Raw genomic sequence first — 26,866 nt, 5'->3', positions numbered from 1 at the left:
AAGGGAAAAGCAAAGGAAGTTAAAACAGTTAATAACCAAACTGAGATAATAATTCAAACAATTCTTAATAGCTGAAAAGTAGTAGTTTGGGGGAGTTTTGTTTTTGTTTTTTTAAGAAAAATCATGATCTGACTAGAATCACCATTTAAGAAGAATGCTTAATCATTGCATATTAGCAGAAGAAACTCATCTTCATTCTAGCAAGCAGCTTTCACTTATACATAGGGGTGACTAATTACATCAAGAAAGTTAGAATTGCAAAGCCCCCATGGGGGGAAGTGTCATGCGTATATCAATCCATGCTGGCAGGTTTTTCACACTGTTGATTCAACAAACAGCAAACCGTACACAGCAGTCTAAACAATTACAACACCAAATAAAATAATAATAATAATAAAATTAAAAAACACTTGTCAAGGACCCTTTTTCAGTTGTAAAGAAAAAGATGCATTTTGCTTTTGTGTAAGGACTATTTTTTCCCCAAACCAACCAAAAAAACCCACCCGGAACTCCAACCCCCACCCACTCCCAACCAATAATTTAGCAAAACTGGTGGCTACAATACAAACCTTATAATTATTACAGGGGCACTCACTCAGAGGCCTCAGGCTTTGTACTCTAGCTTTTTTTTTTTTTTTTTTTTTTTTTTGGTTCATTTTGTTTGTATTATTTTAAATTATTCTGTTACTGTAGTTTTTTTTTTTTTTTTTTTTTTTCCATTTTGGAGTGAGATTTGAAATAGCCTAACTGGGGAAAAAATAAAAACCCAAGCCCAGGAAAGTGTCAATTGAAAAAGGCCCCCAAATCTCCAGAAAAAAATAAAATCACAATATTTTCAAGTGCAAGGAAATCAACCACGCATAAATATTTTTTAAACTTTTTCCTCATTTTAAGAAAAAATAATGTTTTGCACAGTTAAATGATCCCATGTCTGAGAATTCTGGAATCCATCTTTATTTTAATATTTTTGGTTCTTTTTTTGTTTCATTTTTTTTCTCTAAGTGACATCTAGAGAAGCATAAAAAAACGCTGAACGAGAAAAACCAAACAACAGAAAGTAAAACCACTGCAAGCACCAAGAACAAAACGAAAATGAGCACAGCAAAAAAGGTTGTGGCAGCACAAAAGTCAAAGAAATGCACGTGTGATCATGACTGGCCAATCATCAACGGGTACAACATCCAAGAAAAAAATGCTCCAATCACAGCACCTCCACGAAACTTGACGGCAATTGTCATGCAACCAATTCTTAGCCTTGTTACATGACGCCATCATGTCACACTGTGAACTTTGAGTTGATTTGAACTTACGGATGGGGGACTGTATTCTCCACTCTCATGTGATTACGTGAACTTTATTCCTAGCTCAGCGCGAGACTGTGGTGGATTTGACTGGCCCTGGTTGGGTTGTTGGAATTTGATTGAATGACAAAAGAAGAAAAGATTTTTTTATATATAATATATATATATGGAGAGAGAGAGAGAAGAGAGAGAGAGGAAGAGAGAAAGAGAAAGAGAGAAAGAAAAAGAGAGGAGAATGAGAGATTGAGAGAGAGTGGAAAAGATAGGAAGGACAAGGGGAAAGAGTAGGGTTAGGGCTTAGGGAAGGTGGGATTGGGTTTGGATGGAGGAAGATAGGGAAAAAATTAAAATAAATTAAAAGGAAAAAATATCTATATATACAGCACCAGAACACAGCATCAATCCAAAAGCTCTAATGGCAGAACAGCAATCAAATCATGAGAGAACAGAAATGAACATAAGTAAAGGATGTAGGAAGCCAGCAGAGAGAGACGGACACATACACGGTTGTTTATGCAGACACATGATACATTGTGAACAGTAGCAGGAACCTCACACAGTGTTGCTACCAATTTCATGCTTTGGGCAGAAGAAAGCAGATACACGGTGGTTTGTCAAGGAGATCAGAAAAAATACAAAAGAGCCCTGCAAACCACCTTTTTGTCAACCACAGGTCTCAATGAACAATTTGTTACACTCCTTGGTTCTTTCTCTCTCCCCCAACACCACCCTCTCCCTCCCTTCCCCAGTTTCTCTGTGGCTGCTGTAAGCATACATTCCAGGTCTGGCTTGATGACTCTTGAATGGGGCTTAGGGTAGGTAGAGGGGAGAAGGAAGCAGTAATAAAATAGGCAGAATTATCATAGAGGTACCACTTACTCCCTTGAGAGCTCATGTTTTCAGATCTCCCCTATATTATCTCCCAGATATTACAGAACTGGCTTCCTAGTTCTAGAGCTTTTGAAGGGCCCTGAGACCCTAAACCCAACCTCTTTTTTTATAGATGAGGAAACAGGCCCAGGGAGATCAAAGGACTTGGCCAAGGTCACACAGGTGGTAAGTATCAGAGATGGGATTTCAGCTCAGGTCTTCTAATTTCAGTGCCCCATTGTCTCCCTAAGTGAACCTCAACATAGGGATAACCAATGGTTGGTGACTCAATTTCAGGACCATTTTCCCACCCTGCCCAGGATTCCTCTCAGAAAACATTCCATAAAACAGAATCACTTCAAAAATTTTAAATGAATTAAAGTTAAATTAAGGGAATTGTTAAAAGAATCCACAAACACATCCCATAGCAACAGATGATTTTCAAGGCTCAGAATCCCACTCCCAAGTCCATAGGGTATGGTTCCAATTTTCAATTGCTTGCCCATTGTGGGTGTTCAGCAGACATTTGTGAATAAAAGCTGCTATCTACATACTGAGTTAAAGAAGTAGTAATAATGCATTCTATTATTTGGGGGACTTAAGTACAAAAATAGACTGCTGCAGCCAGGAACATTCTTGCTTTTAATCAACATTTTCCAGTCCTATTATTGACTGGTTGAGTTTTTCATTCAGTACCTAGTCCAAGTTTGATGCTGACTGACAGCACCACAAGCTGGTAACATTGCTGGAAAGATAAAGAACTTTTCTTTCCTACATATATTTTTATACATACTTTATTTCTAAGACTTCTTTTAGTACAAAATTCTTGCACAGACACCTGGCAAGATTCTTCCTCCTCTCTAGATGTTTTGAAAGTGTGGTATTGACATATTCAGGAGCATGTGAATATAAGTATAGCCTATATATGCATATTACTTGGAGTTACAAGGGAATTCACAGAGAGATGGGACCTGAAAGGAACCAGTCTTTGCCCTAAAGAAAATCGACTGTAATATTTTAAAGTCTGTACTCTCTTTCACCAGGGCTGTGTTTCCTAGGGCCTTATATCTGGCTGAGTTGGAGATGACTCTTGGTGGGGGGAATGGTGTATGAAACAGGCAATGTTGTATGTGCTGACCTTCAGAGAATATTGTACTAAAGACCTAGGGAGGCAGAGTAAGCACATTCCTGAAGAGGTACAAGGTACACATTCTAATATGACTTGATAAATTCACATATTTTTAAAACCATGATATTATGATTCATGACACAGAGGCATAAGTCAAATTGCATGTGTTATAGTAAAAGGGAGCCCAATTTTAAAATGTTGCCCAGAGCACAGAATTGCCTTGGTATAAGATACCATGCTGTATTGGGCAATGGGAGGCCAAAGATAGATATGGCTAGTGCACAGGATTAAGAGGATCTGCAGAAGGTTGGGAATAAAGCCCCATAATGTAACACTGGGATTAGACTGTATGTTTCAGTTTAAATGACTCTGCTGTAGACCTGAGCACTCTGCTTCGATCACCTTCCCCAAGTCTTTTACTATGCCTTTCCCCCAGTCCTTCCATTTTCCAGGCTCTCTTCCAGTCTGGAGGATGTGGGATAGGAATTGAATTTCATCTCTGGGTTTCTTCATCTGAACAGACTTGCCTAATCTTATGTCTAAATCTTAGCACTTCTTTATGCATTTTATCATTCCTGTTTTGTGTAGCTCATAGTCATTATTAGGATTTTTTTCCCTTCGTGTTTTTCTCCTTTCCCTCCAGGTTCTTAGTTTACCCCTCAGAAAGTACTCCTGTCTTATCCTCAATTCTTAGTCTCTAAGGACTTTCTGTCCCTCCTCACACTGTTTCTTTAACAGTAGATAAACCAACAGTCAGTTACTCTTAAGTTACTGTTATATAACAGATTTAAATTTGTAGTTTTGCTTTTTTCTTAAGAGATGCCAATTAAATTTCATAGTAGCTTGAAGTGACACCAGCCATGACAGAGATGGGAGAGGAAGTTTGCTGTCTTTTGAACTTGTGGAAGGCCTGAGACAATTCTTTTTTAGGTCTCCCTTCCATGGCCTGGTCCATCATCATATAACCTTATTCTCAGTAAATGCTTACAGGTCCCCAAGTCATTAATAACCAGCCCTCTCCCACTGACCTTACTAACACTGATTATCTCTCCACAAAATCCCAACTGTCAAAAGAATTCCAATCTATGCTATTTTGCCCATCTGCAGCTACCTCCTTTCCCAGCTCTTATGTAAATTAAACCTGTTCAAAAGGGAAAGAATGGGAGAAAACAACTTTGGGAATCAATTTCCACTTTGAATAGCAATGAATTCGGGTATGATAGTCCCTGGGATTAAGGATAGGCTCCTCCTACAGGACTTGATAGTTACTGGGAAGTATATTATGAGTTTGAATAAGAAATGATGAATAACCTCCTTCTAACAGCTTAGCTGGAGCCTCTGATGGTGAGCACATGTGCAAACAGGAACCCAGACAAAAACACTCACAGACACTTAACTTTATATATTCTGTCACAGGATTTAGAGCTGGAAAGGACATAGATACACACATAGAAGAGACAAACATACACTCATAAACAGTTACAGTCACACAATGTGCTCATTCTGTCTGCATCTTTTCCTCCTCTTTCTTTACTTATCCAGACACACATTCCCTTACTCTCACTCTCAATATGTATTTCTCCCCCAGGAGTCAATGCTAAATAGTCATGATAGTTAATGAGTCATCAAGTAGGGCACCACTTTTATTCTCTGCTTTCTTTATCTCTCTCTGTCCCTTTGCCCCTCATTGTTTCTGCAAATGTCCTATTGCTGTTGGTCTCCATCTCTTAGTATCAGAGTCCCTGAGCTGGAAGAAAATTTGAGAAATTCCTTTTGCCAATAGGTAGGATAGGAATCCAACTCAGATTGATGAGGAAGTCCTGGGAAATTGCAATCCACAGGCTACTGTAAAGCATCTGTGGCTATTGTGGCCCTAACTGTAGGAACTACCAGCCATTGTAGACTTAGAGGATCCAAGCAGAATAGAGCCTAATAGGAGCCTGATACCAAGAGTCCATCAAGCAGAATATAGAGCCCTGAACCTAGCCTAACAAAAATCCCAAACCAGAACTCTGATAAGTCAGGAACCCATCCCCATACTCTGACTATTCACCTAGAATACAGAACCCAGTTCAGTATAAACTGGCTTCAATTTAACCCTGCTAGAATTCAGAGCCCAGAATCCAACCCATTTCAAATCCTAGTTGAGTTGTGAAGATGGACTTCCCCTGACTAGTGAAAGTGACAAGGGGAGCCCCTAAACTCTTTCTCTTTCTCTCTCTCTGACTTTGGGAATGAGCCATGAGATAGAGCACTTGAGAAGCTCCTTGAAGAAGAAATTCTCCTTGAATCCTGCTTCTGTGAGAACCCCCACAGGTAATCAAAATAAAAGTTTATCTAGGTGGGGCTAGTTGAGTCTGGAGCTGGAGAATGCCAACCCTATTGAAATAAAGATTAATCAAGAAAGACTCATTCAATTCTGTTCAAATTCCAGTTCAAGCTGAAATCCAGCCCCCATCAAGAGCAAACCCAGCTTGTAGCCAAGGCTTCTATTATAAAAAGAGCCAACTTGGGGCTCAGTCCTTGTAGAAGACCTAATATGCCATCCCTGGTATAGCAGTAACCTCTGCCTGTTGAAATGATATTCTCTTTCAGCGTTACCCTTTCTTAACTCTCACCTATTTCCTTATACCTCTCTGTCAGGATTTCTCTGCTAGAAATTCTCTCTCTCTCTCTTCCAGGACTCTTCCACTAGAAACTTTATATCTCTCTTTCAGACCTTGCCACTAAGGAATTCAGTCTTTCTATTCACTCATAGTCAAGGCTGACTTCCCAATGCCAATAATAAACTAAAATAATGGGTAAGGTAGCTAACCTGAGCTAGGAAGGGTATGATAATTCATTGGGCTGAATGTGTACACCATCTCTGCTCTGTATAAAACAGCTGAAAATGTAAGTAATCGTCACTCAAGAAATAGTTAACTTGTTAGTTGGGGCCATACCCATACTAGACCAGTGGCTCATAACCAGCGGTATATTTACCTCAGCGGATTGGGAATCTTTTCAAGGATGGGGAGACATGAGAAATAATTGGTAAATAACTGTACTATCCCACTGAAATATGCATATTATTTCTCATAAGCATTTGCAGGCATACCTCATTTTATTGTGCTTCACTTTATTGTATTTCCCAGATATTGTATTTTATACAAATTGAAGGTTTGTGGCAACTCTGCTGAGCAAGTATATCAGTGCCATTTTTCCAACAGCATGTGCTCACATCATGTTTCTGTGTCACATTTTGATAATCCTTAAAATATTTCAAACTTTTTCACTATTGTTTTATCTGTTTTGATAATCTATGATCAATGATCTTTGATGTTACTATTGTAATTGTTGTGGGGTATGATGAACTGCATCCATATAATATGGCAAACTTAATTATTAAATGTTTTATGTGTTCTGACCTCTGTCTATCTGGATGTGTTCTGATAGGCTCTCTGTCCCCCCTCCTCCCCATGTTCTCTTGCTCTTCCTTGAGAACAAAAATGAAATCAGATCAACTGAATACCCTACCATGGTCTCTAAGTGTTCAAGTGAAAGGAAGAGTCAAGCTATTTAGCAAACTGGGTATATTCTATTTTGAGAAATTGCCACAATCACTTCAACATTTAGCAATTACTATCCTGATCAGTCAAGTAGCTATCAACATCCAGGCAAAAGACTAAAAGGCTTGGATCATGATTAGCTTTTTTTTTTGCAATAAAGTACTTTTTAATTAAGATATGTATATTGTTGTTTTAGATATATTACTTTTGCATACTTAATAGACTACAATATAAATATAACATTTTTATGTACTGGGAAACCAAAAAAATTGTGACTTGTTTTATTGTGATGGTCTGGAACTGAATCCACAATATCTCTGAGGTATGCCTGTACATGTTAAACTTTAAAAAGGGAAAAGATTTGGATCAGGATTTAGAGCATGGATTTAGCGCTGGAAAGAACCTGGAAAACCATCTACTCAAACTCCTTCATTTGATATGAAACCCCTATTTATATGATATTTTGGAATTTATGAAGTCTTTTCCATAAGTATGTTCTGTTTTGCATATAGGGAATTTGAATCTCAGAAAGATTAAGTGATTAGCCCAAGATCCAAACCAAAACAGATGTAAATCCACCTCAGCTTGGTGAACAGAGGGCTTTCCCCTCTGTTGCCTGCTAGCAGAAATAGCTTCTTGAGGGCAATAATCTTCATGAGACCATGCTATCTCTTCAAATCCTTCAAAAAGCGGATTTCCCTTTTTCAAACTTCTAGAAAAAGCTGTACTGCCTTATGTAGTCTCCTTTCACTCAGTCTTCAACCCTATGCAATTCAGCTTCTGATATCATTTGGAAACTGTCCTTTCCAAATTTCCAACAGTTTCTTAACTGCCCAAATTCAGAGTCTTTTCTCAATACTAATTCTTGACCTCTCTGCTTTGTTGACACTGAGGAATACTCTCTCCTCCTGGATCTCCTTCTACTTCTCTGATTCCTTGTCTCAGTCTACTTTGCTGGCTTACCATTTGTATTATGCCTCCTAACTATACACATATTCCAAAGCTTTGTCTAAGCTCTTTTCTCCCTCAGGACTGTCATTATCATCACAATCATCTCTATGCAAATGAGTCATGGATCTTTATTTATATCCAGTCCCAATCTCTCCTGAGCTCAGATACTGAATTGTCAACTGTCTATTGAATAACCTGGAGCCATCCCAAATTCAACATGTTCAAAACAAAACTCATTAATATTTCTCCAAATTCCTTCTCTTTACCTGTATTTCTAATAAGGACTATCATTCTTCCAGTCTCCATGACCAGTTGCCAAATTTTACTATCTCCACCTCCACAACAGCTCTCTCATGTCCAGTCCTTTTTCTTTGCTCATTTTAGTAACATCTTAATTCAGGCTCTTAAATTAGGGTTAGTCTGGACTATTGTAATGGCCTCCTTGGTCTTTTTGCCTCAAATCTCTTCCTACTTCTATCCATTCATCTTCCTTCTCATCTAGGTCCCAAAATAATTTTCTTTGAGTATAAGTTTGTTCATGTCATTCCCTTGATTAATAAACCCCAATGGCTCCCTATTGCTTCTAGGATAAAAAACATAAACAAAACAAACCTCCTCCATTTGGCTTTTAAAACCCTTTAAACTTGGCCTCAATCACTCTATCTTTCAAACCTCATTATCCTTTACACCCTTTTCATACTCTATGTTCCAGTCTTTTCTTTGTCCATCCCCTACATGTGTAAAGAATTTCTTTCCTTATTTTTACCTCATGGAGTCTCTCACATCCTTCAAAATGTACCACAAGTATCATCTTTTACTCCAAATCTTTACTGATCCCTTCCTAAAAGCCTCACCTTCTGTATTTATTCTGCATGTCGACTTCTTTATGTTTATGTTGCCTCCTCTGGTTGAATGTAAGCTCCCTGGTGGCAGAAATTGTTTCATTTTTAGCTTTGTATCCTTAGCTTCTAGCCCAGTGCTCAGCATATATAGGTGTTTAATAAAAAGTTGTCTATTGATTGATTGACTGGAGGAGAGGCAGTCTTAAAACAGTCTGTAGAAAGCTAGCTCAGAGTCAGCAAGACCTGGGTTCAAGTCCCGTCTCTGATACATATAGGCTGTGTGACCCTGGACAAGTCATTCCACATTTCAATCCAGGTAGAATAATTTCTGATCGATATGCTTGGAGGAAGTTCCTTACATAGATGAAATCTCAGAATCAGTTTAAAAGAAAGGCTCTGTTCCTTAACACACTACCTAGTATAGACTTAAGTTTACTGAATTGATTAGAATAAGAAAATTGAGATCTAGAGAAATGGCTACCTGCTTGCCCAAGCCTGTATTGTTAGAGAGGCAGTTAACTGGCACAGAGAACAGTGTGTTGGCCCTAGAGTCTGGAAAAACTGAGTTCAAATCCTGCCCTAGACATTTACTTGCTGTGTGACTAGGGCAATTTTCTATTTGCTTCAGTTTACTCATCTATAAAAAGAGCTGCCTAAGAAGAATGAAGCGAAGGCCACAAATTCCAATCCTTTTTTCCACAGAAGGAATTACCACAATGAATGCATTGCTTAAACTGGCTGCCTTGTAAAATGGTGAATTTCTCCTCACTAGAAGTGTTCAAATAGATGCTAAGTTACCACTTGTCAGGAGGCATTCCTGTGATTGGGAAGGAGGTTGGATTAGTTTCTCTCTTCAACTCTTTAATTGTTATGGTTCTGTGATGCTATGGGTCAAAACCATATACTATACATGGCATTGTTCTGTTGCTAACAAAGGCCCCAAGGGTCTGGTGGTTATCTATGATGGAACCTAAAAAGATTTATTTATGACTGACAATTGTCACTTTGTCCACAACTTTTATAGATTTATTTAGATTTCCAGTATAAATTGAAATGCCTCTTGGTGATGATAAATTCCACCAGCTTATTACTCAGTGTAAAATATGGATTCCTTTCAAGTGTCCTAAAGTTATCTCATTTATGTTTCAAAAAGGATCCTCCTCATTCTAAGGAAAGTGAGACACCTTATTTATTAAGCATCTTTGGGGAATGAGGCATTATATAAAAATTACTTTTCCAGATACTTGAAAGATATTACATCCAAAAGCCAAAACTGCTGTTTTAAATAGAATTCTTAAAATGGCATTATATATTCTTGACTTATTGAAGAAAAAATTGTCATTTTGTCCTTTAGGTGTGTCCAAACCTTCATGACTCCATTTGGGATTTTCTTGGCGGAGCTATTGGAGTGGTTTGTCATTTTCTTCTCCATGCTCATTTTACAGATAAGGAAACTGAGGTAAACAGGGCTAAGTGACTTGTTCAGTATTGCACAGGTGGGAAGTGTCTGAGACCTATTTGAACTTAGGTCTTCCTAACTCTAGGGGCAGCATACTTCACTTTCAATATTCTTACTACAAGTATCACCTGTGCTTCTAATAATGGGCTCTGAACTGGGAAATCCTAATCAAGTTTGTTAGAATGATCAGTACCCTAGTGGCAGCTATCCTTAAGAGTTCCAGTAGGATTGAACTCTTGCCAGAAGTCTGATCACAGGATCATCTGATTGTGTTCAACAAACCCTTAAGTGCCTACTATATGCTAGGTACTGACAATACAAAAGCAAGAACAGAATTGCTCCAGCTCTCTAGAAGTCTATATTCTATTGGAACAATAATTTAGAACTGGAAAAACCCTTAGGGATAATCTAGTCCAATCTCCTCTTTATAAAGATGAGGAAACTGAATGGAGGATGTAAAGTGCTCCACTAAGGTCACACAGTAAGTAGCAGAGTAGGATTTGAAACCCCCATTCTCTGACTAAAATCTTTCATCTGGACAAATCAGTGTTTGCCTTCTCTATCCCCCAAATGCTCTACTCTGGTCTGCTGTCTTGCTGTTTGTCTCTAGCTCTCTTCCCACATCCCCAAGCAGTGGTGCTTCGAGCCCATTCTGCTGCCTGACAGCTCCTCTCCGTTCAGGTGACCCCGCAGGTCTCCCTTAGGTATCTCTCTTGCCCACCTGTGAATGGTCCTCTATTAGGTCTCAGCCTCACTCAGGCTCAGAAGGGGAAAGGAAAGGACTCCTCCTTTGGGCTGGACAGACTTAGAAACCCGGGAGAGGACAGAATGAGCCTGAAGTCATAGACGGAAATTAGGGAGGGAGGAGATGATCAATTTACCTGGGATCCAATACCCTACCCCGACAACTTGAGCCAGGGCCCAGTCTCCCCTCTGGGGGATTGCTTATTCTAAGACGAAGGGCAGACTTCCCCAATTGCCTGGGCTCCTTCTGGCCGGCTCGACTGCCCCTTTCCCCTTCTCCTTCCTGACTTCCCAAGCCGCCCTCAGCAAGGGGAAAGTTCATGTCCCGTCCTGCCACCTCGCGCCCAGTGGCACGCGGGGTGGAGGAGGTCACAGCACAGGACGGCATGGGAGGACCAGGGTCGGCGGGTCCCGGAAAAGCTATGAGGTAGGTCCGGAGGAGCAGACGGCGGCGGGCAGCGGCGGGTCCGAGCGGTCGGGCCCCGCCCCCTCCCGACCTTCCCTCCTCCGCGGTCCGGCCCCAGACCCGCGGCCCCGCGTCCACTCTCCGCCCCAGTTACCTGTGCAAGTCCTGGTTTCCCCCGGGGGACGCTCCCGCCGGCGCTCAGTAGGGGCGATTGGCGTCTTTCGGCCGCTTGAGCTGCACCTTGAGCCGTTTCATGCCGATCTGGAAGCCGTTCATGGCCTGGATGGCCGTCTGCGCGCTGGCCGGGTTGTCGAAGCTCACGAAGCCTGCGGGGACACGGGGAGACCGAGGGCCGGGGTTTCCACGGGGCCGCCTCAGGGCCGTCCACGCCGCCGTCCGCGACTCCACCCGGGGTGGGGGGAAACACTGGGGGCCGGAGGGGGAGGGCAGGGGAGGAAGGAAGGAAGGGACGGGGAGAGGCGTCGATGAGGTGGCTGGGAGGGAATTCCGCGGCAGCTCCCCCCCGCCCCCCTCCCTGGGGATGCAGCCCCACAGAGGTGCCGTCATCCAGCATGTGTGATGGAGACAGCCCTGCATTGGGAGTCAGAAGACCTGGGTAAGAATCCCGACTCTGCTACTTACTACCTGTGTGACCTGGGGCAAGTCACTTCACCTCTCTGGGTCTCAGTTTCCTCATCTGTAAAATGGGGATGGGTGGTGGGTTGGATTAGATGGCCTCTAAGGTCCCTTTCCACTCTGATCCCACGATCCTACGTCTTCTCCCATCAGACCGGAGGCTTCCTGGAGACTGAGCAGGCTCCCCGCACTTCAGCATGCGCTGAGGGGGATGGGGGCAGGGAGCGTCCATTTATGGATGGATCCGCGAATGGTGGGCCGCTCTTTCCAGGAAGCCTCCTGCCCGCACTTGGTCTTTTACTTCATCCCTTTCCTCCCGCCTCCCCAAATTCTCGGGACCCGTTCCCACCGGCCTGCCTGTCTTTTGAGAACCTACAATTCTCAGTTCAAAAACACTGAGATCCAGAGCCTCCCTCCCAGAATTCGGAGCACGCCCCATCCAGGCCTCTCCCTGGCGGATCCGAGAGTCCTCCCAGAACAGCCACACCTCATCTCGGCCTTTGAAGGTGCCTCCGAGACCATCTAGTGCAACCCATTTCTGAGCAAGAATTCCCTCTAAATCCTACCCCTAAAGTGGCCACCTTCTGGCCTTCCCGATCCCTCCAGAAGAGCTTCCAAGGTTATAAAGTCATGGGATTTAGAGAGGGAGAAGGAAGCCAAGATAATCAGCTCGTCCACTCCCGACTCCACCATTTTACAAATGAGGAAACTGAGGCCCAGAGAAATAAAGGGATTTACCCAAGGTCATACAAGTAGTAAGTAGCAGAGCCAGGATTGGAACCTAGATCCTCTGACCTCAGCCTCCTTTACATTGGAGGAAGTTTGGGCTCAGACACTGGGGCTGGCCTTCCTTTGAGGCAGAACCAGCAGCCGCCTGGTGGCGTGTCATGAGCAAGGCCACAAATTCTCTATATGAAACCCTATCTCCTCTCCCATTGCCTGTGGTTCCACATTACTGCTTCATTTCTTTGGGTGAGTAAGACCTGCTCCAAGACTCTCTTCTGAATTGCAACTCCTCCCCCACCCTACCAAGAGGAACACATTTAATTCATAATAGCTAAGCCAGATTACTGGGTACCTAGTAAAATAGGGGTGGAGGCAGGGGGAAGAGGAAAGAGCACAGAGAGGACCATTGTAGGCCACAAGACAAACTTCATCAAATACAGTTTAGACAAACTCTGTAGCCCAGACCTCTTCGTTACATTGTATCTGTGTCTCCTTGCAGGAGATCAAGGTCTCCCAGCACCCCCGGCTCCCTTCCTAGAGAATGTTGTGACCTCCGGGCTTCCCTCCATCCAAGAAACCCTTGTCTCTGGCTCCAGAAAAATGATTTTGGGGAAACTTGAAGCTTCAATTCCTCATAGCATTTTGTGGGTGGGATCTCTCCTAACCAGGCACCCCTTTTAGCAGCCTGTTCACCGGCAATTAGCATTCTCTTCCTTCCCCTTCTCCCAACTGGGTATAATCAACAGGAGAAAGAAGAGGCCAGAATGTGGGGAATAGGCTGAAAGTCTGATGAACATGTCTTGATGTGTCAGTTTGCCAAAAATGTTTATTTTATTTGTTAAATTTAAAATTTTTATTTTCCTGAATTATCTGAATGTGTTATGGCAGTATTGGAGAAGAAAAGACATAAATGGCATGAATTGTGCAAATGTTTAGATTTCTGGCCTATAGGTTAATTGTGATTGGATCACTGAAGCCTTTTGCTAAATGTTTAGTATCTGTTTAGTACTATGAAATGAATGACTTGTTACATTCACACATCTTTGTCAAACGTGGAGCTTGCAAACTTGCAAAATCAAGATAGGTCTTCATATAAACAATTACTTGTGGGTAGAAAAAAGTAAAATTTTCTGCACAATTCAGGGGGTTTTGTTGTTTAATTTCTGCCATTTGTCTTAATTGATTTATTTAACTTGCCTGTTACAAATGTTTAGATAGATACTGGACTTAAGGCACCAAGAGTATTTACTAGAAGAGACAAAATAACTCCACTGTTTTCTCTCCATGTAGGCCTTTAATCAGTCTATTCTTAATTTGGATGATCATTTTTTTGCCCTGCAGTCACAAAATGTGAGCAGAGGAGAGAAAAAAGAGAAATAATAAAGGGGATGAGATGCCTAAGATGAAGGAGAGAGAGAGAGAGAGAGAGAGAGAGAGAGAGAGAGAGAGAGAGAGAGAGAGAGAGAGAGAGAGAGAGAGAGAGAGAGAGAGACTGAACTCAGAACGAGTTAAAGAAAGACAAATAGGAGCCAAATGATGAGGATCAGTGTGTCTGAATTCAGGAAGAAGATGAAAGAAGGAAGAAAAAAGAGGAGGCAGATAGGCAGATAAGTTTTTGACTTTGTAGGTCTTTGAAAGCCCTGAGGAGCTCAGAGGGATTTCACATGATAAAGAATTTCTTGGGTTTTATGTCCTCAAGAGCCATACATGTCCACCATCAGATAGCATTATGTATTTCTGTGAGTATGTCACTTGCAGCAGATAGGCTCCCCAAAATGTGAGAATTGTGGGGATCTCTCCCCTATTTATAAGTACCATGACTGAAGATTGTAAAGATTTCCTTTTTTCTTTAGTCCCACAGTTCTGAATTTCGGGAAATTCTTTTTGAGATCCAACCTAAGTCAATAAGTCCAGTATGGGGAATTGCTGAGCCTCTAGGGACACAGCAGGCTAAGTTACTTCTCATTTCCTAAGCCTCAGTGGAATAGACCTTGTCCCCATTGGACCTTGACCCTGAATAGTAGGAGGTAGTATAGTCGAATGAACAGCATTCTGGGTAAGGAATACCACCACCTGTATCTTTTTTCCAAACTCACCAGCCCTGCTCACTATTGTGCTCCTCACTATCCACGGGTCCATGTACATAAATATGAATATATGGGGTATTAACACTAACATGCATTCCTTTTTTTTTTTTTTTCTCAGTTCTCTAGGCGGATGAGATTTCTAACTATATAAGAAAGAGAGAAAAAAAAAAAAAAAACATTTTCAGCCAGTGAGTGACAGCAAAGATACTGTGATCATAGATTTAGAATTGGAAAGGATTGTTAAAAGCCATCTAATCTAACCCCTTTGTTTTACAGATGAGAACCTGAGATTCAAAGAAATTAAATAACTTGCCCAATGTCACATTGGTAGCAAATAGCAGAGTCAGGATTCAAACCCAGGTCTCTTGATTCCAAATTCAGTGCTATTGTTAACTTTTTATTTTGCTTTCCATGAAAAAGAAAAAAAAACAACACTTTTTTTTAAAGAAGAAATATTTTTATACAACATTGTTGGGATGTTTTGGTTTGAACTCTTTTAGCAAATTAAGTTTAAAAATGTTCAATCACAGTGGGTCTTTTACCCGGAACTTTCTCCCACCCCTATTCCTCACAGTGAGTTCATTAGAAATAGCTGGGACAAGTAATGTCCTGGACCTCTAGTAAAAGGGCATCTTAGATACTTGTTTGGGAGAGTTTACTCCATAATGAGGGCATTGGCACTGAACAGGGTACATGGAGGAATTGTTTCTACCAGGTGGCAAGGAAGTACTAGTTAGCTTTTCTGATGCTTCACAGCTAAAAATATATTGGGATAGCTAGTATCAAAGCTGTGAAAAGACTCATTCCTGTCTTCTGATGGAAGCAGAAAAAGCACATTGAAGTAGAGAGAGAGAAGTTTTGTCATGAAGTAATACAGTATAGACTTTGTTTTCAGAAATACTTTTTGTCTCTTTTACACATCCACACCCCAACACACACCACACCACACCCACACCCACACCAACACACACACAAACACATTTTATGTTGGGAGTGGCAGCTGACTTAGGAAGACTTAGGTTTAAGCCCTGCCTATAGGACTCTGGGCAAATAATTTAACATCTCTCAACTTCAATTTCTCAACTGTAAAATGGAGATAAAAAAAACTGTGGCACTTACCTCATATAGTCTTTGTCAGGGCTAGACATGGTAATATATATAAAGTGCTTTTCAAACTTTTAAAGCACTATGTGGCAGTTAAGTGATGAATTTCATGTTATGGTTCTAAATCATTTTTCTTTATGATTAACACTGGTGTTTTACCTAAACTAGAAGGATCAAACATGTAGACCATGGGCCCCAAGAGACTTGCAACATACCCCAATGCAGCCCAAACCAGGCTAAAATGTAATTTGGAAATATTTAACCAAGTAAATAAAAATTACAATAAAATATAATGTTAATGTGTGGGTTTCTGTCCATTTGCAGCTCATATGGATCTTTGTATATGGTTACATATGGTTCCATTTTTATTCCACGTATATCATTGGCCTAAACTACTCTACCTTTGCTACCAAAATGAAGGACCATTGGTGGCAGCTACCAAAGATGAAAGCAGGGGATGGAGAGCAACTGTAGAAACATGATGGAAACATTGATATCTCCACAAATGTATATATAAACACAATATATGTTTGTGGATGATTTAATTTATGTGTTTTAGTGTCCTTATTTTCACCATTTTAGAAGCAGCAAGGGACCATTGACCAAAGCTTTTTGAGTTTGGGATTAAGAGGGTTTGTCTGGGAGCTCTGTACTGAAGGAAGAGTTGAATATGCAAATTTGGCAATAATCTTCATAGAGATGATAATGAAATCCTTGGGAAAGAAAGAACTCACCAGACAGAACAGGGGGAGAAAAAAAAAAAGAGAAGTAGTAAAGAGGGCCTGGAGAAGAACCCTGAGGGAATAATTGAGAGAAGAGTGTAAATTGTGTTTATGATTCAGCCACAGAGACCAGAATCAGGAGAGGCCATGATAGGAAGGAAAACAGAGAGTAATGTCACAAAAATTCAAGGGCAAGAAGGTAGCTAACAAAAGAGAAAGTCTACAATGTCAAATCCTGAAGAGAAGTAAAGAAGGATAAAGACTGAGAAAGACCATTGTATTTAACAATTGAGAAGTTGTTGGTAGGTTTAGAAAATGATTTCAATCCACTTGTGGGGTGAGAAGCCAGATTCCTTGGGATTGGGGATTTAGTGGGAGGTGAGGAAGTGGAGGCAACCTGTGATGATATTTCAGAATTTAGTTACAAAAGGGAAAAGATATGATGGTAGCTTGAGGGGATGGCATGGTCAAATCAAAGTTTTGTTTTAGCTCTTTTAGATAAGGGAGATCTGGAGATGTTATAGACAGCCAGAATGTCCTTCTGTCCTCCTCTCTTTTTTTCTCTCTATGCTTTCTCCCTTGGCAATTTCATCTACATGAGGTGACAATGTTCATCTTATGCAAATGCTCCAAAATCTTTGTTTCCATTCTTGACTTCTCCCTGACTTATACTTCTGGAACCTCAGACTCAACCCATCATTTTTTCTTCCTAAATCTTTCTCCCACTTCCAGTTGCCCTCTTTTTAAAGTGTCTTTTATTTACCCAAATTGGCAAACTTTGGAGTTGTTCCTAAGTCTTTCTTTTCCTCTTCCTCTTACATCCAATTGTCCTACATCCTACATCCAAATAGTTTTCCATTCCTACCAATTCTACCTTTGTAATTTAGAACCACCATTTCTTGCCTTGACTATCTTTTTTCTTGAGGCATCTGGGTGGTACAGCAGATAGAGCATTGGGCTTGTCCAAATCTAGCCTCAGAATTTGCTAATTGTGCGACCCTTACTGTTTGCCTCAGTTTTTTCAACTGTAAAACAGGAACAATAATAATAATAATAATATCATCTCCTCTGCAAAGTTGTTGTGAGGGTCAAATGAGATCATATTGGTAAAGCTCTTGGCACACTGCCTGGCACATAGTAGGTGCTTAATAAATGTTTGCTTCCCTTTTTTTCATTTTATCTACTCCCTTTCTTATCACATCAGTTCCCATGGGTTCAATTATCTTCATGTAGATTACTCTCAGATGTATATTCCCCTGTATCTTTGCCTTTGCCAAGGATGTTCTTCTCTCCTGAAATTCTTTTCCTTTTCATCTTTGCCTCTTGACATCTCTTGCTTCTTTTATAAATGTTTCTAAAATGTTACCTTATGCAGGAAGCCTTCCTGGTTCCCCCGCCACCTGAGCCTTCTCTAGCTTCCTATTTCGTTTTTCATAGTCTGCTTCTAGTCTATTTACCACATTTATTTCATATTATTCTTCTCCTCACACTTCACTTTTCAACTAAATGGAGCTATTTGCTATTCCATTAAGTTGGTATACAATCTCCCACCTCCATGCCTTTGTGTAGACTCTTCTCTATTCCCAGAATGAACTCCCTCCTCAAAACCCCTTCCTGGAATCCCTTTAAGGCTCAGCTCATGTGCCTCATCCATGTTAATGCTTGTTAATGCTCTTTCTCACTAACTATGTGATCTTTGGATGGCATTTGTTTCATCATCTAAAATGAGAATGTTGGAGTCAGTGACCTCTGAGGTCTCTTCTGGTTCTAGAACTGTGATCTTATAGTCCTATGATCTTATGGATACTTTCAGGATGTGCCTTGAAAGGACCACTCTTTAAGTTTTCAGTGCGAACATTTATACCTCAGAAATCAGAAAACACTACAAATCAGATCTTGATTTATTATTTTGCTGATTATCTTACATCACTTAATAAAGTGATGGAGGAAATGGCAAAAATGCAGATTAAACTTAAAAGTGAGACCTGTGTACATTGCCCTCTTCCAGAAAGCTGGTTGTTAAGCATTTCTCTGTGAAATACTTTTCTGTTTCTATGTTATTCCCTTCCCTATAGAATATGAGTTCCTTGAGGGCAAAAACTGGCCTTCATTTTGTTTTTATATCCCCAGCATCTAGCATAACGTCTTGTGCATACATAGTAAGTACTAAATAAATGTCTGTTAGGTTGGATTGGTCTCAGAACTCCTTTCTACTTTTAAAAATGATTAAGGACCTATTCCCCAAAGTTTTTATGTGGATTATACGTCTTGATATTTACCATATTAGAAATTAGTATTATTAGGAAAATAATTTATACCTCAGAGACCTCAAAAGTGACTCAGGGACATCCAGATATCCTTGGACTATACTTGAAAACCAGTGAACCAGATTAATATATTAGTTTCCTAAAAGACTGTCCTGCTTCCATGCCCCCTCTGCTCTAGTTTACATTTTACTTCTATGCAAAAGTAATTTTCCTAATTCATAGGTCTGAATCAGTCAATCCCCTGCTCTGAAGAAGGAAAAGGAAAAGGAGAACAATATCGAGCTTGCCTTCTAACTTAAACTTAAATCTCAAGTTGGCATTTAAGGCTCTGTGTGGACTGAGATCAGCCAGAAACACTGGGGTTCAGTGTAAGTATATTTGGTGAATTTGGAGTCAGAAGTCAAATCATCCTCCACTAATTAATAGCTGAGTAATCACAGGCAAGTTACTTAACCTTCTTAAAGCCTCAGTTTCCTTTTCTCTAAAACTGAGATAATACCTATGACACCTACCTTGTATGCTTCTGAAGGTCAAATGAGATAATGTATATAGAGCACTTTGCAAACCTTAAATCATTATATGTAAATATCAACTGTTATTATTAAACACACTTATTTCACATGACTCCCCACCCCCTTTGCATACATATGCTACCCTCTAATCAAAGTGAGCTACTCACTGTTCCAAGATCTTGTCCTGCTGTCTCGTGCCTCTGTGCATCCCTCATGCCTGGAACCGAGTCCCTGCTTCTCATCTCCACTTATAGATTATTTTTCCCTTCTTCAACAACCCGGCTCAGGTTTTCCTTCTTCCATGAGACCTTTCCTGACCCCCCCTCATCCCATCCCACCTTACCAAGAGATCCAGGAAGTGATCCCTCTCTCCTTGAATCTCCTGAACCATTTATTTGACTTTCCCTAAATATGGCATCATCTTTAAAGTTGTATTATAGGGATTTATGTCTTTTTCTCCCTCCCAAACCCCAACTAAATTTTAAACTCCTTGAAAGCATCTTTGGATTGCATAGTAAGCACTTAATACATGTTTGCCAAACCAAATTGAATACAGAGATACATGTACACACAAACTTACACAGGAATAACTCATGGGCACAGATTTGCACAGACAGAGACACACAATTCCCCTATACTCACATGCTGTTGTTTGGGTTCTTACTCTACAAACTCCATAATCCCTCTATCTGCCCACACCTCCTATCCCTCTGGGAAGTTGAGAGGGGACCCAACTCAAAGTTTTTGAAACAGCTGGGGAGACTTTCTACCTGCATCTTCTTTTCCCCACCCAGCCTCAGAATTCAGCCCCTGGGGAATAGATCATAATACCTAGATATCTGGATGCCTCTGACTGATAATGGGTGTGCAATGTCCATGAAGTGGAAAAGAGGCTGGAGAGCTGATTGTGTCACTGTGTTCAGCCTCAACTCAGTTCTGTCCAAAGAAAGCCAGAGTCCTCAGAATGGGACAGGCCCCCCGACCTGGAGGTCTGACCTCACAGTATTGAAGGCAGCAGCCAGGACAGGGTACTTCTTCAGAGATTTATGCTAGAAGAGAGTGAGCTGGTAGAGATGGAGAGAGCATAGCTAGGGGAGAAAGAAAGGGAGAAGATGAGAAGAGGACAGAAGGGATGAATGCAGGAGAAATTAAAGAGGGAGATATAGAGAACTCCTAGTTTCTCTGACTTGTCTTTCCCTGCAATCCAGGATGTACACTGCTTTCTCTACCCTGAAAAGAGCAATTCCCTTGCATTTATTAAATTTAAAGTCCTAATTCTGACATTGAAGGCTCTTGATAACTTACTTTTTCTACCCCTTTTCCCCACCATGCCCCCTCAGCTCCAGCCTCATTTCCACCTCTGGACTCTCCTCTCCTTTTGGAATGTCCTGCTTGTATTCTACCTCCTCTATGAAGCCTTCCTCAGCAATGCAGAGCTGACAAATTATTCCCTCTAAATTCCTTTGGCACTTATGTTCTGTCACACAACTCAGCATTTAACCCTACACTTCCTTAGGGCTGCTCACTGTTATTTCATGGCATGTCCTTGTCCCATCAGGGACAAGACTGTGAGCTCCTCAAGGCAAGGACTTCTGTCAACTTCTCCTGTGTCCTCCACAGTTCCTAGCTCAGGGCTAGGAGCACAGTGGGGATCAGTAAATACTAGTTGATCAATTGAGAAAGAAGAAAGGGGAAATTGGAGAGAAAAGGAGAAAGAATCTGAAGGGATGTGAGTAAGAAAGAGAGAAAGGAAGGTTGATGGTAGAAGGGGAGGAAAAGGGGTGGCAGTGGGTGATAGGGAAAGGTAAGATGGGAGCTGAGGATGCACAGAGTGTCATCAGTGGGGAAGAAGAGACTTGGGTCACTGGGGGCTAGCAAGGCAGGAGATTGAAGAAGCAGGAGGCAGATAGACACTAATATTGGGTGGCACAACACTATAATCATGGACATTCCCTAGCTCCCATAGGGAGGGAGCTCAGATGGAGAGCACACCTCCTTCTAAAAATACCTCTTAAAAATCAAGAAGGGGGAAGGCCTTGGGAACCTGGAGCCACTTGGCACTTTTATTCCCTACTCTTCTGCCTCAAAGGAGAGTCTAAAAGAGTAGATGTTCTCAGATAAGACCTGGCATCAGAATTGTTGTCTGTCTGTCATCTTCTGTATAGTGTGACTCCAGTACCCATTCTCTCTACCCTACATTCATCACCATAGTATCTCTGCCTCCCTCCTCACAACCTCCTGGCCTTGGGCCATCCCTCAGCCTCCTTCCAGGGGACTTGGCAGGGGATGGTCAAAGAAGTAAGGAGGGGTCCTAACAGACCCCCTTAGCAGTGGCAATGTACCCAATTCTCAGAATGGGGCTGAAAGGGTGTAGAGTAGGTGCAGAAAGCTCAGAAGAAAGAAGATCCAGAGAAAGAAACTGAGAGATGGGAAAAGGAGAAACTAGGGGCCGTAGAATCAGAGAAAAAGTGTTGGGAAAGGGAGAGGAAGGGAGGAGAAAAAGGAGGCAGATAAAAAGCAGTTTGCAAATGGTAACTTGTTGCGAGCAATGCCCTTTCCTAGGTGAATCTAATTGGTTTGTTATCTTTACCCACCAAAGCATTTACTTTGGTTAGTCGCCCGATCCACAAACACTTTCGAGGAGATGACATTACCGAAAGGGAGGAACATCTGCATCAGCTCAGCATCCCCAAACTCCTGGGGCAGATGGTAGATGAACAGGTTACAGCCCTCTGGCCCTGTGATTGAGGAAGGAGAGGACAAGGGAAAGAGAGAAAGCAAGAAAGAGACAGAGAAAGAGAAAAAGAGAAAGAGAGAGAGAGAGAGAAAGAGAAAGAGAGAGAGAGAGAGAGAGAGAGAGAGAGAGAGAGAGAGAGAGAGAAAGAAAGAGAAAGAGACATGGAGACCGTGAGAGAAACAAAGAGACAGAGAAACAGGAAGAGCCAGAGAAAGACAGAGTCAGAGACACAGAGAGAGACAAACAAAAAAAGACACAGAGACACAGAGACACATAGGGACAGAGAGATAGAGAGACAGTCAGAGACAGACAGAGATAGAAGAGACATGAGCAGTCTTCCAGCTTTACCAGGGGTAGTGGGGTGTGGGGGGGGAAAGTTTGGGAGATAGAGAATAGCTCATCCAAGATTAATATTTCAATGAGTTGGTTTGAATTAGAACAATGAAGGCCAGCTTGTGGGCAGAAAGAGCACTAGATTAGGGGTCAGGATATTTGTGATGCTGCAGAAGCATTTCACCTTTCAGTGCTCTAGATTTCCTCATCTGAAAAATGGGGATAATAATCTTGTGGTCCTCACTTTCACAGAATCAGATGAAATAAGAGATAGGAAGCATAGGAAACTCTAGGCCAATGTAGGTTTTGTCATTTTTAGATACTGGTGACCATATCCATTATAGAGCTTCAAAAATGAATGTAGGTGGTTACCAGATAGAGGAGGGAATTGATACCCTGCCTGAAGACAGTGGGGTCACCCCAATAGTCACTTCCATCCATACTATCTTCTAGGACCCTCAGGCTGAAGAGGATTACCCAGATATTCCACATTCTGTCATTTCTTATAGGACTGTGCCTATACTATTTCAAAAGGCCACACACCTTATTCTTAGAATCTTTTGGGAAAGGTATTTTATAACCTCCCTCTATAACCCCTGCATACATCATGATGATTTCTACTTCTCCATCTTTTCTCATGACCTGGAATGCCTTCTTCCTCACCACTCACCACTTCCCCTCTTATCTAAATCTTTATCATCTTTCAAGCTTCATCTTGAATCCTGCAGCCTCTCCCATATATACTAGCCACCCCCTCAAAATCAAGCCCTCTTTCACCCCATGGCAGCCAAAAATGCTCATGTTTTAGGGGGCAACCAGGCCTATGATTTCATAAAGTTAGTAAGTTCCCAGCGGAGGGAATATCTCTACCAATACAAATCAGTAACTGCTCTGCAATTTATGGTGTTAGAGATCTTTCTAGGGCACACAGAGGTTAAACGAATTGCCTAGGATCACAGATTCAGTATGTGTCAGGTTTTTCTAGCTCCTAGGTCAGCTCTCTACCCATTACACCAGAGGAGTCAAGCCCATAGGTCAAGACTTGGGAGTGTAGTCTGAACCAGATTAAAATGTAATTGGGAAATATTTAACAAAATTCTAAAAAATACAATAAAACCTAGATAGCGGCACATTTTAAAACTAAGTCAATATGTGGCCCACAGGGATCCTTATGTACAGATTAGTGGCCCCATTTCTATTTGATTCTGATACCTATATACTACATCACACTGCCTTAGGCATTTGCCCCTGTATTAAATTGTCTCTGACTGCTGTGCTTTGCAGCTCCTGTTATCTGCTTTTAATGATTTTCCTGGCTCCTCCCTTGCTATCAGGCTGTCAGCAGTCACTTCGTGTGTACCACATTCTAACAGCCCCTAGACCCATTTCTAAGGTGCTTTTCCCAAACTTGCTATAAAATAAGGGGGTTAGAGTTGTTTGTAAAGTAAGCCTAAATCTGAGTAGCAATAGCCTGAGACGTGTGCCTACCAAAAAAAAAAAAAATGGAATAACCTTTAATCATAGACTCATAGGCTTCATGGATCTAGGGGGCTTCATCTTCCATTCCAGTGCCATTCAGGGAAGATTTCATGGCTAAGTTCTTATATGTTCCAATCACAATATAAGATAATCCAGAGAAATGGGGCTGATGTTGGAATGGATCTGTTCCCTAATTTGATTTTTCAGGTGAGTTACTATATACATGTAAGACATAAAGGGCTGGCTTTCTGACAGCACCAGGTGAGGAAACACCTTACTTTCCTCTGGAAACAGGAATAATTTGTGTTTCAATAGGACTGTGGATTTTCAGAGGCCCCTGATGGTACCAAACAAAGAAACATTTTGTATGTGTTTGGAGCTTATAGAAATCTCTCATTACTATATGTGCCCATTGTGTCTAGTGTTGTTGTATATTACACAAGGATTTCAGCCTGCTCTTTCTTGCACAAAAGCCTGTCTAGCCCCATCTTCCCCTATTCTTGTCCCCTACCCTTTTAAAATGAATCCTATGCTCTAGTTCTCCTGCCCTACTCCTGGTTTCATGAGGCTTCCTGGGGTTTTCTTGTTCCTTGCCTTTGTTCTCATTGCCAGTGGAGTAGAATGGAGAAAGCATTGGATTTCTAGTCAGTGAACTTGGATTAGAGTCATAGGCTCTGTCACGTACAACCTGTATGACTTGGACTAAATATCCCTGGACTTCAGGTTTCCAATCTGTAAAATGAAGGAGTTGGAATAGGTGATCTCTAAAGTCCCTTCCAGGTCAAAATCCATGGACCAATAAATACCCTCCCTTCTATCTCTGCTTATCAAAGTGCTGTCTTTCCATCAGGCATCAATTAATTCAGAGGCCACTTTAAATGAAGGCTTCTTAGCTAGAAATAATTTCTCTGCCCCCTGGACTCCCAATGCACTCTGTATTTTTCCTATGACACTTTTCACATTCTACCTTAGATCATTTGTATTAATATACTTGAATTAGTAGAGGCAGTATGTTGTGGTTAGGATTCTAGGTATAGAAGCAGAAAGACTTGGAATAAAATCTCACCTCTGATATGTACTAGCCACGTCATCTTGGACAAGTCACTTAATATCCACATGCCTCAGACAACTGCTTAGGGCTTAACTACAAGGGAAGGAATCCAGATACAGCCTTCCCTACACTGATAAATAAATGATAAATCATTTATTCCATACTTACTGTGTGCCTAGTACTATACTAAATGCACAAGATAGATATGTGTGTGTGCATGTCCATGGGAGTGTGTCCATATGGAGGGTGTGGGTGTGGGTGTGTGTATGTGTGTAGGAAGACAGTTCTTGCCCCCAAGAAGCTTATATTCTCATAAGGGAAGAGAAGTATTTTGACAGTATTTTTTCTATTCAGGACTCTTTTATGCTTGGGTTTTCCCCCTCCTAAGCTATAAACTACCTCAGAGCTACCCTTTTTTTATACTATAGGAGAAAAATTTTGATTTCCCCACTACCTGTAACTCTTAGAAAATTACTGAGTGCACTGAGAAGTTCGTGACCTCCCCAAGGTTGGACAGTCAGTATGTTAGAGCAAGACCTCAATTGAGATTTTCACACTACACTGCCTCCCATAAGGAAATATTGGGGTTTAAAATAACAAGCAAATGGGGAAAGTTACAATGTTAGAAAACTCTTCAAAGTTAACTCAAGGGTTCCATAAAATTCCAGAGAGAGCTAGGTCTAGATCTTTCTTTTCATTTCCTAATGGAATTTACCCTCCTTTCTTATAGTTCTTAGAATAAGCCCACCTAAACCATAAGACTATTTTTTAAAAAATAAAATAAAATTCATGTTTTTATAGTGTTTGATGGTACTTAAAATACTTTCCTCATGAGATAAGAAGTTTGGATGTAATTATTTCTATTAAACAAATTGACAGAGGAAAAATGATTGTTTTCAAGGTCAAGTGGTTAGAAGGTGTCAAAGCTAGGGCTGAAGCTCAGGTATCTTGACAAATCCAGGGCCCTTTTACTATCCAATTTTGGTGTCAGTTCATTGAGGGGAAGACAGTTCATATTTAGATAAGAGAATCTGAAGGAACTGGAACCCTCTTGGGACCAGGCAAGAGTCTTGAGATATAGGGAGAAGAAACAGAATGTAAATGATGGTCTGACAACTTTAGGGTGTCAGCCAGTGAAACAGCAGGTAAGACAGTGAATCAAGGAAGAAAACCTCAAAGGGAATTAGATTTAGCTGGCCTTCTTTCTGCCTGGACTTTCTGCCTACTTTTCTTGTGGATTGATGATGACAGTAGAGATGAATTCTGTTCATACTGTATCATCTGAAAATGAATTTTAAAGTGTTTCCTCCTTTTATTCATCTTTGAACTGTGCCTGGCACGGGAAAATGGTTGATGTTCACTATTTCCTGAATCCAATATGCTTACCAGTTCTTTCTATGGGAGACTCTTGCTATCACTGGAGACTCTCACTGCTATTCAATAAACCACACCAGAATGTGAACTGGTTGTAACTATCCCCAGGTCTCGTGGCTATCCATGATTGATGCTGCTTCCCTCCCTCCTAATCTCTTCCTTGTACAGATTACTCATCAACATGGGCTAACTTTTTCATTTGTCTCTAAATTCTATCTCTTCTTCAAAGCCCAGAGCAGTTCTTAGATGAAATTTCCCAAATACCTTTATTATTAATTCCAAAAGCACTATGGAGTCTACCATTCATTCACAAGATCAAAGATTGAGTACAGGAAGGGGACTTAGAGGCCATCTAGTCTGACCCTCATCATTTTATAGATGAGAAAACTGAGAGTCAAAGAGGTTAGATGACTTCCTAAGATCATACAGGTAGTAAATGTCAGGATTTGAACCCAGGCACGCTGACTTCATATTCAACATCGTTTCCATTGGTACCACCTGCTTCAATGTTAGATTATTGCCCCATTGCACCATAAGTTCCCTGGGGGTGAGCCATGTCTCTTCCATTGGACTAGGGACACCCCAAGA

At 41.1% G+C, this 26,866-nt stretch overlaps 1 protein-coding gene across 47 annotated transcripts in view; it reads right to left on the bottom strand.

The window, feature by feature from the left end:
* Window positions 1–26,866, bottom strand: part of CELF4 (CUGBP Elav-like family member 4) — a 554,778-nt gene that overhangs the window by 4,701 nt on the left and 523,211 nt on the right. For 12 of the 47 annotated variants that reach the window (XM_051969706.1, XM_051969695.1, XM_051969705.1 and 9 more), the window contains 2 exons: window positions 21,899–22,042; window positions 11,405–11,676 (listed from right to left, as the gene is read on the bottom strand). In XM_051969706.1, the coding sequence (XP_051825666.1) occupies window positions 11,405–11,676; window positions 21,899–22,042 (416 nt within the window). Of the gene's footprint in view, window positions 1–1,310; window positions 1,398–11,404; window positions 11,677–11,892; window positions 11,948–21,898; window positions 22,043–26,866 lie in introns of those variants that run through there. The other 35 variants (XM_051969716.1, XM_051969723.1, XM_051969728.1 and 32 more) reach the window with 10 other exon arrangements.

The sequence above is a fragment of the Antechinus flavipes genome, chromosome 1, assembly GCF_016432865.1.
Source record: "Antechinus flavipes isolate AdamAnt ecotype Samford, QLD, Australia chromosome 1, AdamAnt_v2, whole genome shotgun sequence".
In the NCBI taxonomy this organism is placed as follows: Eukaryota; Metazoa; Chordata; class Mammalia; order Dasyuromorphia; family Dasyuridae; genus Antechinus; species Antechinus flavipes.
Note: the sequence above shows the minus strand (reverse complement) of the source record. Positions and strands in the feature narration are given on the sequence as shown.